The sequence below is a fragment of the Mus caroli genome, unplaced genomic scaffold, assembly GCF_978045245.1.
Source record: "Mus caroli unplaced genomic scaffold, Mus_caroli_1 scaffold_8, whole genome shotgun sequence".
NCBI classification, from domain to species: Eukaryota; Metazoa; Chordata; class Mammalia; order Rodentia; family Muridae; genus Mus; species Mus caroli.
The window spans coordinates 2,669,340-2,684,411 of NW_028227263.1; the positions used below are offsets into that span (position 1 = coordinate 2,669,340).

A 15,072-nucleotide genomic window follows, 5' to 3' on the forward strand; every position below is an offset into this window, starting at 1 on the left:
CTTCGAAAGTGAAGCTGTGGAGGTGGCCCTGTGTGGTCCAGTCGTGCTGTGCTGGCGCCAAGTTACCCAGTGGCTTTGAGCCAGCCCCCTTGGAGTCACTGGCTCACTGCCTGGCTCCCAGGTATCCTGTCCCCCACCACCACCTTGGTACAAACACCTCACCTATAACACCCTTCTGCTGCAGGTAGTCAGAATCCCGTGCCTGATCTGCAGACCCCTGGGTCAGACCCTTGAATCTGGGCCTAGGCTGGGCCTAGGATTGCCAGCATGCCTCTCTCTCCAAGAAGGGCCTAAGCCAGGACTCCTCAGACTGAAAGTTGTCATGGTGATGCATCACCCACTCAGTGCTTCATCCATATGCTCAAAGTGAGTAGATCCAGTTATCTGACCTCTGGGCTAAGGTCACCGACTCTAGTTGGCTGTGCCAGCCAAGTCCCAAAGGCCATGTATGGCTCCCACCTTGTAGACTAATGATGGATTCTTTACCAATTTGCCAACAACAGAAGTATGTCTTAAAGCTGCCAAACCTAGAGGTCCACAGACCCTCATGTTTCCATAAGGCCTCATCCCTTGCAGTCCTGTGAAGCCTTTAGAATCCTGCTGCTAGCGATGAGCCACATTCCACCAGGACCTCCCTCTGGCTTTCCCAGCCCATCTGTGTTTGTGGACAACAGAGCGGAGTCCCTCAGCCCTGCCAGCTTGTGGCTGTTCATGCTGAGGCCCTGGCACTCCCCCTCTGCTCTTCAAAGGCTACCCTGGCTTAGAACTGAGTCCTGCTCCAGCTGGGTCTCCTCTCTCCTGTCCAATCCCTAAGACCCATGGTGACCTCGACTGCGGATGACCTGGAAGACTCCTCCTAGTTTCTATGGGCCCAGATCCTGAGCATGGGTCAGCAACACCTGGTGACCCAGCAGCAGACAGAATGGGCCTGAGGACCAGAGGTAAAATGAGGCACCCACATCTGGGCCCTGGCAAATGCTACCTGATCTTCCCCAGGCCTGATTTCTGAGGATGAAGAACAGTTTCAGTTGGCAGGACTAGGGAACTAGTAAAAGGTGAAGTGCCCCAACCTGGACCCAAATATTGAAAAGGAGATGGGAGGGGCTGGCTGAGTGGGAGAAAAGCTGACAGAGAACTAGTAAAGGAAGGATCCCCATATCCCAGCTCTAGCTACACAGTCAGACTTTAAAAGCGAGGAGGAAATGAGCGGAGAAGCTTCCTGAAGCAGTGTCTGTATTCTATAGTTTGCAGTCTGAGGCAGGTCCATTATGGCTTCCTCATATGGCCAGGCACTGCTATGAGCCTTGATTGGACTCATACTGAGTTCTTCTCTAAGGCCTGGCATATGGACTGGCCATGGCATAAGCAAGGGGTGGTTACAGCTAAAATTTGTACAAATGGTGTGTATTGAGGGTATAAGAAGTACCCTCAGGGGCTGGTGAGATGGCTCAGTGGGTAAGAGCACCCGACTGCTCTTCCGAAGGTCCAGAGTTCAAATCCCAGCAACTACATGGTGGCTCACAACCACCTGAAATGAGATCTGGCGCCCTCTTCTGGTGTGTCTGAAGACAGCTACAGTGTACTTACATATAATAAATAAATAAATCTTTAAAAAAAAAAAAAAAAAAAAAAAAGAAGTACCCTCAGCCTCCTTGGGTCAGTGGACCTAAAGAATGAAAGCTAGTGGATCAAGTAGGTGGAGACTAATATCTTGGATCTGAGAGTCTCTGGCTTTCATCTTCTGGAGATAGCCCTTGCTCTCATGTGGCTATCGTGGAGAAGAGAAAATGGGCACACTTCCTGTATATCCTCCTACTATAGCCATGGGTATATGAAAGACACCATATCTTAAGGGACAGGATCCCCTAGAGATGGAGGATTGAGGCATCCACTCATCTTGAAGTGAATTGGGGAGAAACGATTTAGTCAAGAGTGAGCTCTTGGGAGAGACCAGCTGCACCATGTTGCAGACAAGGAATCCTCTGATTATGAGGTTCACTGTGTATGTTGGGCCAAGAAGGTCTTTGCAGTTCTTTGAAGTCCTAGATCAGTACTCAAGGCATACCTAACCAGAATTCCACCCCAAATCCCAGAGTCCCCTCTGGAGTAAAGTTTTGTTTGAACAGGTAGAAGAGCCTTTATGGACAGGTGCCTCACAACTATAGGTTCTGGACTGTTCCAAATTCATGTGTTCCAAATTCATATCTATGTGGTTCCAGAAATAATCTGTGGAGTCATAAGGGAAAATGGAGGTCCGGGGTAGACTGACTGCCCAATGTAATGAGCAGAATAGGTATTTGAACCTAGGCAGTCATTGGCCCCTCCCTGTACACACACTCTTCCAATGTGGTGCCCAGTGGGTAGAAATATATAGAATGGGCCTCTTATCTCCAAGCGGGAGGTTTCCTGGGTTTTCAGATGTGGAATTGTAGCTTTTGAGAAGGTTGACTCAGCCTTGCCAGTCAGCCAAGGGGAAGAAATCAGTGTGCAAGGGTTAGGGACAAATGTGAGGTAGGATAAGATTTGTTGTTGTTGTTGTTGTTGTTGTTGTTGTTTTCCTGTGCTATAGATTGAGCACATGCTTGCAAGATTCTCTACCACTGAACTACATCTCCAGCCCTAACACCTTCCTTCCTCTTCTTTCCACTCTCAAGGCTTGGTAAAGCACCTTATAGTTAGGATTGTTGGGAAAGGGGCATGTTCTGAAGAGTCAGTGCAATCTCTTAAATGACCACCAGATGTCAAGCTCGAGCCAGATTTGCAAATTCCCTTTTCAGGTGCAGAATGGTGGGGAAGCCAATGAGGATTAAGAACAGTGTTTAATCCACCCTTGTACATCCCACGGATCTCACCCCTTATCTAGAATCCTAGAAAGAGTCCATAATAAATTTATTTTAATATAAATAGGACAAAGTTTTCTTAGAAATTAAATGGATAGTTCAAGGTGTTTGGGGTTTGGGGTCTTAGGACAAGAAGATATGCAAAGAAAAGAATGCCTGATAAGACAAGGGAGGGGAAGCCTCAGTCTCAAGTACAAGGCTACAGAAATCATTTATACCATGATGCTATAGAAGGTCTTCTCTCTGTAGGGGAGAGAATTACAGCTTTGCCTCTTCCCACTTTCCTTCCCTAAGTACCCCCAGATCCCTGCAGTGAGAACTTTAGATTGTGCATTGTAATTAAAGATATACCTATCAGATTCAGCATGAGGACACTTTAGCAGTCCAGGAAGAAAAACTGGGTGCTGTGGATTTCTAGAGGTACTTCAGCTTTGTTTTCCATAAATGATAGTCCAGGCAGATCTCCTGAATTAGATGACTCTCCTTCTCCCAAGCCTCAAGAGAGTAGTTTCATTTTATTGTTTTTTTCGGTGCTGTGTCTTCATAGTTACACCTCAATATTTGTTCTTTTTTTTTAATGGTCCCTTCCTCCTGTGTCCCCTAGACTATGTCCATGGAATATGAAATAAAATTTTGAAGGGCTATGCCCTTCAAACTCTAACTCACTGATACTTTGTGCCCCATTCTTGCCTCAGTGACACCATGGATTAGTTACTCCTCCATTGGCACTTGTTGCCTGCAATTCTTCCCTTCCTTAAACAATCAGTGTTTAAAATAAAATAAAATAAAAATAGCTCTGGGCCTATTCTGAGGAGAATTCAAGGGAATAGAGCTTGGATACATTTAAGAAAAATAAAGTTTTTCTTCTCTGGCTGTGACCTCTGGGATATAGCCATTTTTTCTTTATAGCCTCTTATTTGTCTACCAGCTCAGAGGAAGCTCCTCTCTTGGAGCTTTCATGGAATCCCTTCACGGATTTGGAGAAAGCCTTCACTTTCTTCATGTCAAGTAAGTGACATTTCCGGCTTAGTAAATCACAGCCAAACATTCTCAAAAAACCTTAGTGGTAGCAGTTTGCAATGTTCAAGCATGTTGCTGTGGACAATAGAGGGCAGCACTTGTCACATACTTCTAGTCTCAGGGCCTAGGTAGGTCTAGAATCTTCACAAGAAAAAGACTGCCTCACTCTGATAAGCATGAAATGTCCTCTGTTATAAATCCCATATATGATTTGGGGTCATCCATGAGCATAGTGAGAAATCACACTTGCCCTTCTCCCATGGAATAGGATATCTGTATCATACTGAGCTACCTCCATCAAGTATAAATTACCATAAAGTTTATCTTCCCCTACAGAAAGTCTCATTCTCCCTAAACATGCCTATCTCAACCACTAAGTAAGTGACTTCAGGTGGAACTTGGACAACAAATGGAGAGGGAATAATTCTTAGCTTGGGTTTATAAGCTGAGTAAGATAAAAAGATTAGCTGGAATGCAAAAGTGCAAAGGGTAGACTAGTGGGTTTCTGTAAAGTGCGGGGTTTTTTTTTTTTTTCTTTCTTTCTTCTTCTTTTTTTTTTTTTTTTTTTTTTTTTTTGTCTTTACTTTACTCTCTGTTTTCCCTCAAAGCCAGGAACAAAGGTCTCAGAGTTTAAATGTGACTTCAGGCAATACTTGTTATCTGAGCCCCATCTCAGCAGCTGTCCATGCCTTAAAGGACATTTGAGTCTGTTCCTTAAACAGCGTTTGAGTCCGTGCCTTAAACAGCACTGCAACTCGGCTAAAAAGGGGTGAGAACCCACCCAATTAACATCCCCAAAAGGATGAACAAGTGTCACTATACATGCCATCTGCACCAGTATGTTTAGTGCTTGGCACCACTCATAAAGGACAGAGGGCCAGGTCAGATGACTGATGACAGAGAAGAATTCTACATTGAGTGTCCATGAAACATGAGGCGACAAGATGGCGCTGTGCCACAAGGATTACACCACACCCGGAAGACCTTAGAACGTAATTATAATATTTATTTTAAATCCGGACCCTAATTTGCATAAGCCACGCCCCTTTTTACCTGTGCCACGCCCACAGACATTCCAGGTGTCAGGTGACTGCCAGGTGTCAATCCAGTGAAGCCCCACCCACTCCCCACCCCTGCACATAGTCCCTACCCCCTAGCTAACAGGAAGTGCTTCTAGCTTAATTCAAACCTACATAGACGCCTTCCTGTCTGTCAGGCAGGGGCCAAAGCCCCACCCTCTAATGCCCCCATACCCTAGTGTGGGAAAGCGCCATAGCCAGCTGACCCATAAGTCTTTGCAGTACTTTACTGGCATATCATTTCCCAAATTTGGAGGGGGCTGGAAGTGGGCGTGGAAGGGACGAGGTGAGGGATAAAAGCGTGGTGTCGTTCGAGCAGGTGCCTTACTCGGTGGTGGAGAGCAGAAGCCACTTCTAGGGGCTCTGTTATCATGCATGCTCTAAAACTCCCTCTCACCGTCTCTTCAGACTCAGACTCAGCCCCTTCCAGCCCTTCCAGCCCCGCCGCAACATCGTCGCCCCGGCTGGAGGGCCCGGGCACCACAACCAGAGCACCCCCTGCTTTGGAGGGGGCTGCTAATATTGACCCAGCCAGCGGATCATCGTCCGGGCAATTTCGGAAGAGAATCTTGGGCACCAGTGACTCCCCGGTCCTCTTTATCCACCGTCCGGGAACTTCAGGAACTACGAAGCGACTAGAGTACAGGTAACTAATTGATTTCCCCTTGTTCATGCCTTTTGTGTATGAGTGAAGGTGCAGTTTAAATATTCTGGTGTGGGTAGATGGCTGGGGACTTGGGAGAGTTAGGATCCTTCAGTTAGTCTCTGAAGAGGGGGAAGGTTGCCGCTAAACCGGACGGGACGGTCTTAAGAGTGACTTCAACTTCTGAGGGGACAAAAGGACAACTGGGACTGGGACTGGGACTTACAGGGCTGCTCAAAGCTACAAGGAAAGCATGGTTTCTTTCGCTAATCTACCATGCAAAGGGGAGAGGCAGCGCTCTTTCTCTTCCCAGCAGGAGTACACAGCTGTTTTTGCAAATGTGAAATTTTTCTGTGTGAAAATTTTCCCCCTGGTGTATGACCCCCGCCCCTGCTCCTCCCCCCACCCCCACCCCGCTCCCGGCTAAACTGTGCAGAGGGGCCAGAGATTCTGGAGCAGTGTGTGGTGTGTACTATTATACATATATATTATGTAGATGTAGATGTTATATATAAATATATATATATATACATATATATATATATATATAATTTTAAAAGCAAAGTTTCCCTGTTTTTATATCCTGTACCTCCTAACTACCACCAGGATACTGGAGGGTAGGTAGATAGGATGATGTGCCTTGCTATTCCCTAGCAGGGTTTAAGTACAAAAACTGCTTTTCTCCTGGCTGTGCCTGTCTTTAACTGCCCCCCACCCCCACCCCCAGTGTTCCCTGTGCACAGGCAGGAATTTGGAGCAGCAGCCTCAGCACTCCCAGGTGCACATTCATTTGTGCACAAAGCTTTTCTTCCCTGCAACTGGGATCCCAGACTCCTTAATCCACCCGGTATAATGTTTATGGGGAGAAGCCTTGCCACCCCTTCCAGAAGTTGCCTTCCTAAGGCAGAGCCATGTGCCCTTTGTTTTTTGTTCCCATCCAAGGAAGAAGTGTGAGGAGAGGAATGGGAGAGATTCACATTTTTAGCTGTGACCCCCTCAAAGAAAGCCTTTTGTGTGCAGCAGCAGTTTTACACCACCACCACCCCCGCCCCCAGCCAGGCAGGAGCCAGATTGTCCTTCCCAAAGGAGGGTCTCCTGCCTCTCCCTGAACAGTTGTCAAACTTGGCAAAGTGACTTCTCACCAACTGCTTCCTCCCTTCTACTGAGAAGGGGGTGGGGAGAGTAGGCAGCTGAAGGGACAGGGTAGGGGGTTGTGCTCCAACCATGACAAGGTGACCCTTGGGCTTCCCCATCCAGCAGCAAGGTGGGGGGAGGGGGCCAGACTCAGCTGGAGAAGACTTGTTTTTGAGATAATCTCAAGGATTTTTGCTTCTCCTCCTCAGGGGACGAGTAATTAAAACAGAGCTCACTGTGCAAGAGGAGGAGGAGGAAGAGGAGAACGACTACGACGACTGCAGGCCCCTAACCCAGGGTTCTGAGTCTCCTAAGGCTAAACTTCTCACCCAGCCAGAGCCGCAGAAGCCTAAGTCCAGGCCTGTGCCACCAAGGCCTGAGCTGAGGCCTGAGCCACCTAAGCCTGAGCCCAGGCCTGAGCCACCTAAGCCTGAGGCAAGGCCTGAGCCACCTAAGCCTGAGCCGAGGCCTGAGCCACCTAAGCCTGAGCCAAGGCCTGAGCCACCTAAGTCTGAGCCAAGGCCTGAGCCACCTAAGCCTGAGCCAAGGCCTGAGCCACCAAAGCCTGAGCCGAGGCCTGTACCACCTAGGCCTGAGCCAAGGCCTGTACCACCAAGGCCTGAGCCAAGGCCTGTTCCACCTAGGCCTGAGCGGAGGCCTCTGCCACCGAGGCCTGAGCTGAGACCTCTGCTACTGAGGTCTGAACCGAGGCCTGTGCCACCGAGGCCTGAGCTGAGACCTCTGCTACTGAGGCCTGAGCTGAGGCCCTTGCCACCAAGGCCTGAGCTGAGGCCTCTGCCACCAAGGCCTGAGTTGAGGCCTCTGCCACCAAGGCCCGAGCCGAGGCCTCTGCCACCGAGGCCTGAGCTGAAGCCCGAGCCTGAACCTGAGCCCGAGCTGAAGCCTGAGGCAGAACCTGAGAAGAAACAGACCAGAGCATCCCGAGACTCCAGCCCCGTGCCCAAGTGCTGTGGCCTGTGGCCCAGGAGATCCCCACGCTCCCAGAACTGAATGAAACCTCAGAAACCTCCCACCAGCCCCAGTCCTTCCTCAGAGGTGAGTGTCCTTCAGGTATACAGCAGAACAGAGGTATCTCTAGCACAGGAACATGAGAGCTCCTGCAAATGCAAGACTCAGCCAAGGAACCAGCCAAGGCTAGGAAGTCTAGTCAGTCACAGTATCCGGGATTCAGGTGCACTCCAGGTGTTACTCCTTGGGAACAAGGGGTGTAAGCCAAGCAGACATGAGGCAGCAGTCTCTGTAATGCTCCTGGGAGTCCAGGGGCAAAGGTAGCAAGTGCTGGGGAAGGGGGAAGGTCAGACAGCTCCAGCGGGAAAGGCAGGGTTCCAGATGAGGAAAGAATCTGAGGAAAGAAAAAAGAAAAACAAACTGTTAGCTAAAAAGAATCTGGAGGCCAAGGAAAGCTGTGTGTGAGAGGTCCTGTTCCCCCTTCCCCTGACTATGCAGTTGCAGCTGTGGTGCTCCTGCACCAGTGGCTTGACCTCTCTGTGTCTATCCCCATTTGTCAAAGTGTGACAGTCTCAGGCTTCCTGGCTGAACTGTGAACAGCAAATGACATAACGACCAAAGAGACATTCTGAAAGCCGTGAAGGGCCTTAGGAGAGTGTGTGTCCTAATTCTATTGTGTTCTGAAGGCCATGGGTTTCCTGTGTGTGAATGGGGTGGGAAACAGCTAGAGAGGGCACGGGGCCAGAAGCACTGTGGACTCTGCCGAGGAAGCTCTGCTGTTTGGTAGCCCTGCAGTTCACTGGTCAGGTACTGGGTAGGGACCAGGGAGGTAGAGGCTGTGTCTGGTGGAATACTGGAGACTGGGGGCAGCATGTAGGTCTGTGTCCTGTGCCTAAGCCTCAAATGGCACAGGCTTCCCAGCAGGTGAATTCCACCCCTCTTCCAGGCTATCATGCTCATGCCAGAAAGAAGCCAAGAATCTTCTTTCAAATGTTGGTTCAGACACTAAAGCAATTACATAGTGGTATGGCTTCTATCCAGACCCAGGACACTGGCCTTCCCTGCTGCCCCCTCTCCAGTGCCCCCACAGCAACCCTTACTTACTTTTGGTGTGGGTTGTGTTGATCAGTTTGGTGCAATCCTCATGTTGGTGGTTCAGGTAGTGACTTCTTCCCAGGCTTGCAGATTGGCACAGAGCATTGCTTGGGTCTTCCTGGTGTGGAGTCCCTATGTGGTGTCCAAGATCGCAGCCCAGTTGAGTGTGTCCTCTGTGGCAGGCACCCATCACAGGCATGAGGAAGAGCATGCTGGGGACCTTCAGAGAGAAGTAGGGTGTGTAAAAGTCTTGGCTTGTTCCTGAGCAGTTAGCTCGGCGACTACAACAAGCTAGGAAAAGTCACACGGGGGGATAAGGAAGCCCCACCGCCTGGAGGGAGAGAGGGGAGACAGGCAGAGGCCCTGGCTAAGGGTGCCAGCCAGGCTTAGTGGGTAAGTCTGAATCTTAAAGGGTATTTAGTTTCTTCAGAATTTGAGCTTTTAAGCCCAGAAAGGAGACCTAGGCTGCCTCGGTGGTGGGGCAGAGCAGGGGAGGGCAAGGATTGGGATCAGCACAGGGCTAAAGTCTAGTGGGCCAGGCCCTATCTAGAAGAAACAATAGACCCCATGCATGCAAGGTAGGCCCCTTTCTACCTTGCAGGGGGGAGAGGGGAGGCAAAAATAAGGAAAAGGAGAGGGCCTTAGAGAAAAAAATCTGTCACTGATCCTGGCTGGGGGTAGGCTGTGTGGTTTTGAGCCCTAGGTTGACCCGGAACTATACCAGGCTCTTCCCTGCCCCTTGAGCCACACTTTGACTAAATAAGGTCAGGTGAAGGCTCTGTGGGCAGCCACATAGAGGAAGAAGAACACATGCATACCCTGTCCCCCACCCTACCCCGCCTGCATGCCCTGGTGGCTCTTCAGTGGGCACCTTAAGGTGACCTCAGCGTTTTCCTACCTGGCAAAGTCCAGGAGTTCATCTCCGGGGTGTGAGTCAGCAGCTTCTCCATAGACCTCTGGAGGGCAGAAAGCAGAGATTAGGCTCTGAAACAGGCCACAGGTTATGATTGCTGCCCTCTCAGATGCCCCTTAGGAAAAGGAAGGCAGGACTCCAGAATCGGTACTCTGTTCCCAGAACCTTGCTCATCTCCGGCCTGTGCCCCTTCTTAGGGAAAGGTAGAGAACCCCTCTGCCGGCCCTTGCCATTTTTTCTCTCTAAAGGAGACCCTTAGCAGAGGGCTTGCAGCCTAATCTGGCCTCACAAGGACCCGAGGTGTTCTCAAACACCTTTTTAATGCTCCTTACTCCCAACAAATTTACAAGTCTCCCTGGAATGAGGAACATCACCATACCGGTCTTCCTAGCTGGAAGCTTCCTCAAATCTATAGGCACAAACTCGGAGAGGCCAGAAAAGCCAGGGATAGAGGCTGGTGGATGGGGGGAGGGGGGCAGCATGGGTGTGGGTGGGGGGAGACAGGCCAGATGTTCTTGGAATGGGACACGGGGGTGATTGATGCAGACTGGAATTTGAAAGGGGAACATTCTCCACGTGCTTCATGCTCCGGGTGGAAAATGGGTGGGGTGAGGGCTCTCTCAGTCCTGCCAAGATAATATGGAGATGCCTCGCCCTGTCTAGGTCCCCACACCTGTCCACTGACTTTAACTCCTGCCTACCCAGAGCGTTAGGCTTTGAGAGTCCTCCCTGCATACCATCCTCTACGGGTGGTTATAGAGACAAGCCATGCTTACAGTCATGGCCCCAGGGTTTTCCTCATTCTCCTGCTCTCCAGCTGCTCCCCTATCTAACACCCCACCCCCAACCCCCAGGTCCTGCTAGAATCATGGCCCTTCACCTCCAGCATTGCTCAACTTTGAGGGGGTGGCCTTGTTCCCAGCAATAGTACGGTGAGCCTGTGTGTGGTATGTGGGTTTAATATTTGCCTTTAAGGAGCTGGACTTTCCCCAGCTAGGATTGGGAGGCTAGTGGCAGAAATTTTCTGAGAAAACGAAATGAGGGTCCTAGCATCCGGCAACGGTCACCACTGTGTCATTCTGCTATACTCTTTCCCCCCACTTTCTCCTCTGCTCCCCCATTTTCTACCCACTTTCCACAGTGCCCAAACAAAACTATTTCCTACATTGTTCATCATTAGGGAGCGGACACGGCCGGATAGGCGTGTGCTAGCACAGGGGCGGTCAGGGGTAGCCACTGGGGGTGCCCCGGGCCCCAAAACTGAGCTAGGGACGAGTCTGCCCCCGGCGGCTGCCTGGCCCCGACTTCGCCTAGGCTCGCGGCGCCTGAGCGCGTGGGGCGCAGGGGCGGCGGGGAGCCGAGCGGGGCGCCGGAACCTAAGGAGCATCGAGGAGCAGCGCGCTGCTAATCGACGTTCCGCCTCCCTCTCCGACACCCATCCCGCTCGGCCTCTGCTACCCAAACCCTCTCTTTGGCTAGAAGGCAAAAGAACGAAAAATGAAGCTGGCTTGGGCGCGCGCTCTGTGGCGTCGGTGCTCCCAATTTGCGTCGCCTGTGCCCCTTCCCCGCGCCTGGGTTCCCCCGTGAGGGCGCCCCTGCTCCGTGTGAGTTCCTTGGCACCGCGGATCCTGGCGCCCTGTCCTTCCCGGCCCGGGAGCTCACTTTCTCAAATTCAGCTCTAGTTCTCTGTGGTCCCCCTACAACCCGAGGAACTTGCCGGCTTCTCTGCACCTCAGGAGTTAGTTTGACTGAGATCCTTGAAATTTAAGCATTGCTTTGGGGGGTGGGGGCTCCAAAATCGGTCAGCATTTGTTCTGTTCACAGGGAAAAGGTGTTGTTGTTGTTGTTTGGTTTTTATTTTGTTTTGATTTGTTTTGTTTTTGATACTTGATTTCCAAATATTTTAAAGGGTGGGAATTCTGCCTCTGCTGACTCCTCAAAATTAGATTATTTTGGCTTAGGCCCCCAAGTTTGCTTCTGGCTCCTAACCATTTTAAATGCAAGCTCCTATATATGGATATAAAACCACCATCCTCAGTTCCCTAAAATTTAAAGTAAGCCTGGGTCCTTAGTCCTTTTGACAAAATTTCCTTACTTGGGAGAGTGGACATTTTGACAGCATTTAGGCACTGTCTCCAGGGGATGAGGTAGAGGGGTGTTTTCCCCATGTTCCTATCATTTTATATCTGCAATAATGTTCCTGCTGACTCTCTTCCCCCTCCATCCGTCCTCTGGTTTTATTAACGTGGAACACTAGATTCTGTAGTCTATTGCCCTAACCCCAAATTTTACAAGTTGAATCCCACCCAGACAGCTTTAACAATTTTCCTGGCACCTTCAAAGTCCCAACTTTTTTTTTTCTATGTCCTCCCCTAAATGTAGGCACCTCAAATAGCCTACACTCTCATTTCTTGGATTCCAGAAAATGGAGAGAGTACATTCACCAATCACATCTAAAATTCACTTAACAAGACCCCCCCCCCAAATAAATCCACTAATACACACTGGTAACAGGGCTTTGGGGTTCCTTAGAGCTCCTGCAAGCGTTCTGGCCATGGTTCGGGTTCTTTAAAATATAAAGCTCTCACAAAAGCCCCCAAAGCAGGCTGAGCAATGATGTAAGGAATGAACTTCTATGTGGCAGAGGGCCTTCCATGCTCTCCCAAGTCTTATATGATTGTTCCATGTCTTTCTGGGTCACAGAAGGCACAAAATTAACTCTTGGCCACATCCTTTTTCTTTATATTAGAATGTTGAATGTCCCCAATCCTTGAACACTGAGCATTTTTTTTTCTGCATCAAATATTAAAAGCCCCTGAGTCCCTTTAACTTAGCAATTTGAAAAAAAAAAGTTTTTTTTTTTTTAACTCAGGCACCAATTGCAAAATCCAGTACCATCCTGTATCCTTTTCATCCCCCGTGTTGGCTCATGCCTGATGTCCTCAAACATTAGGCAATATTTTCCAGGCCCCCCAAAACACACTTAGTGTTAGCCTTGGGTCACAAAAAGGTTCTGATTTCTTCCACTGCAATACCAGCTATACACCCACTCAGCCCCCCTACATTTCAAACACCCCCACACACACACACACCATCTTGCACAATTCTGCAGATTGCAAATTTGGGGGATTGGTTCTCAGGCCCCATGATTTAGGAACCCATAATCTCTATTCCTTGTAATGTAGAGACTGGCCCTGAAGTGCTCCAAGGACCAGGAAACTTTAGATTCAGAAATTATCTTCCTGAACCCCCCAAATTCAGATACTCCAAAACAAATTGAGATTTTTTTTCTTCCAAAGAGTTCGGTTTTTATTAAACTTTAATGAACTTTGTTGAATTTATTATGACTTCTACTGGAGTCTCCCTATATTTGGATAATGTTTTATGATCCCCAAAGCACACTGAAAAAAAGTCCCCCAATTCCTAGGTTTTAAAGGTCTGTGTCTTACAAATTTCCTAGCTACTAATTCTATTCCCTGCAATTTAGATTTCATCATCCATTGGGTAATTTTTATTGATCCACAAAACAGGGAGTATGTTTCTCCAAGAACAAACATTGTCCAAGAAAACATACAAACTCCCCCTTGTTCAACAAAAAGATCAATAGGAATCTGTTTAGGAAATTAAAATATTAAAAGACATTGATTTTTTTCTGGCTTTCTCAAATGGACTGCTTGCACTTCTAATTCCACCACATTTAGACAGCATTTCCCCATTCTCTAGAGGACTTCTCTGAAGCCACAGAAATTAGAGGTGATTTTTCCCGGGTGCTGTAGGGCCCACTGGCTTCAGGGTGAACCCTAGTCTCCACTCCTACCCCTCAAAAGAACTAACCTGAATTTCCTAAAATCCATCTGTTGGTTTTCATCTCCCATTTTTAAGCAATTAAAATTAAGCTCCCCCAAATTTCATGTTGGGAATTTTCTTAAACCCAACAGCAACAACAAACCACCTAACTTCTACAGATTAGTCTAGGATTTTGTGGGTTCCCCAAGCTTTCTAACCAAGATATTGGGTTCCCCTCATTAGGCCTGGATCAAGATGCCCCCCCATTTTTGCATAGAATAATTTTCCTCATTCCCCAACTTGGATTCTAATTTTTCTGGAATCTCAAATTTAGTCATTCACCACAGCTTTCCCATTTATGGAGTCGCCTTCGAGTCCCCCTACTTTGGGCCGCTCATTCCCAGGGCCGCAAATCAGACAAGGGTCTGATTTGGGAACCCCGAAATTTGATCATTGTTTCCGCTGGCCACTTTCGGCAGCTTCCCGTCCTGCGCATAACATTGGTATCGGCCTCGTCACTTCTCCTATGGTGTCCCAGCGGCAGCACAGATTTTGGAAAAGTGTGTGTGTCCCAAACACGCACCGCACACTGCGCGGCGGCCAGGACGTGGGCAGTGCTGCTCCCGTGTCCAGGAAAACGACTGGGCATTGCCCCCAGTTTCCCCCAAATTTGGGCATTGTCCCCGGGTCTTCCAACGGACTGGGCGTTGCCCCGGTTCACTGGGGACTGCCCTTGGGGTCTCGCTCACCTTCAGCAGCGTCCACTTCAGCAGCTCCCACTTCATCCGCTCTCCCGCCCTGCTCCTCCGATCCTCCTGCGCCAGCGGACCCGACCTTCGGCCTTGTGGTGAGCTCCCCGTGGCGCGCTCCCTCGTGTCCCAGCTCTTCCACTGCGGGACACCGGCTCCCTCGCAGTTTGTCCTCAGGGCTGCTGCGGAGTAGCGCGGGAGCAGGCTGCTGGCTTCTCCCTCGGCGGCCACGCTCCTTTGGGCTGGGCGCTCCGAAACGCGCGCCACTTTGTGTGCACTCTGCAAACAACGCGGTGATAGGGAAAGCGCCTGGGCCGCCAGGAAGCGGGAAGGGCAGAGCGCTCGGGCGGCTTGGAGCCTCCAACCCTACAGGTCGAGGGCTTGGGGAAGCGAGTGTAGAGCGCCGGCGCGGTGATTGATGGTCCGGCCCGGAGGTTAGCCCCGGGTGCACCGGTTTCCGCCAGTAGTGGCCCCTTAGAGGCCTAGAGGTGCGGAGGTCGGGAGAGGGAAACGAGGTGCACCGGTTTAGGAGTGATTTTGACTTGGTAAAAATCACAATGGCTTCTTATATCTGAAACCACCCGGGGAGAGTTTCTTAATAGCCCCAAATTATCGCATTGGCCCCTGGGGCCGAACCTGCAACTAAGCAAATTCAAAGTGCTGAGGACAGGGAACTGTTATCTGCACATACTGGGTGGGGTCCCAAAGGCGCGCCGCTTAGAAGCACTTCAGTGAGCTCTGGTTTACAGGTCTGGTTTGAGCTACATTTCCCGCCCTGCTTCTTTTTCTGCTGAAGGGCGCAGACATTGTGCGGGGGCTCCACGCGGGGCCCAGATCTGGCGTG

At 49.9% G+C, this 15,072-nt stretch overlaps 1 protein-coding gene across 1 annotated transcript; it reads left to right on the plus strand.

Moving 5' to 3' along the window:
* The first annotated feature begins 5,039 nt into the window (after positions 1-5,039).
* LOC147002817 (uncharacterized) lies at positions 5,040-7,727 on the plus strand. Its single transcript, XM_085842494.1, has 2 exons — positions 5,040-5,585; positions 6,926-7,727. The coding sequence occupies exons 1-2, from the start codon at positions 5,311-5,313 to the stop codon at positions 7,725-7,727; spliced, it is 1,077 nt and encodes a 358-aa protein (XP_085698620.1). The 5' UTR covers positions 5,040-5,310.
* The last annotated feature ends 7,345 nt before the right edge of the window (positions 7,728-15,072 follow it).

Coding starts and splice junctions, on each gene's coding strand:
- LOC147002817 (XM_085842494.1), top strand. CDS start 5,311: ATGCATGCTCTAAAACTCCCTCTCACCGTCTCTTCAGACTCAGACTCA. Junction 5,586..6,925: donor ACGAAGCGACTAGAGTACAG/GTAACTAATTGA, acceptor TCTCCTCCTCAG/GGGACGAGTAATTAAAACAG.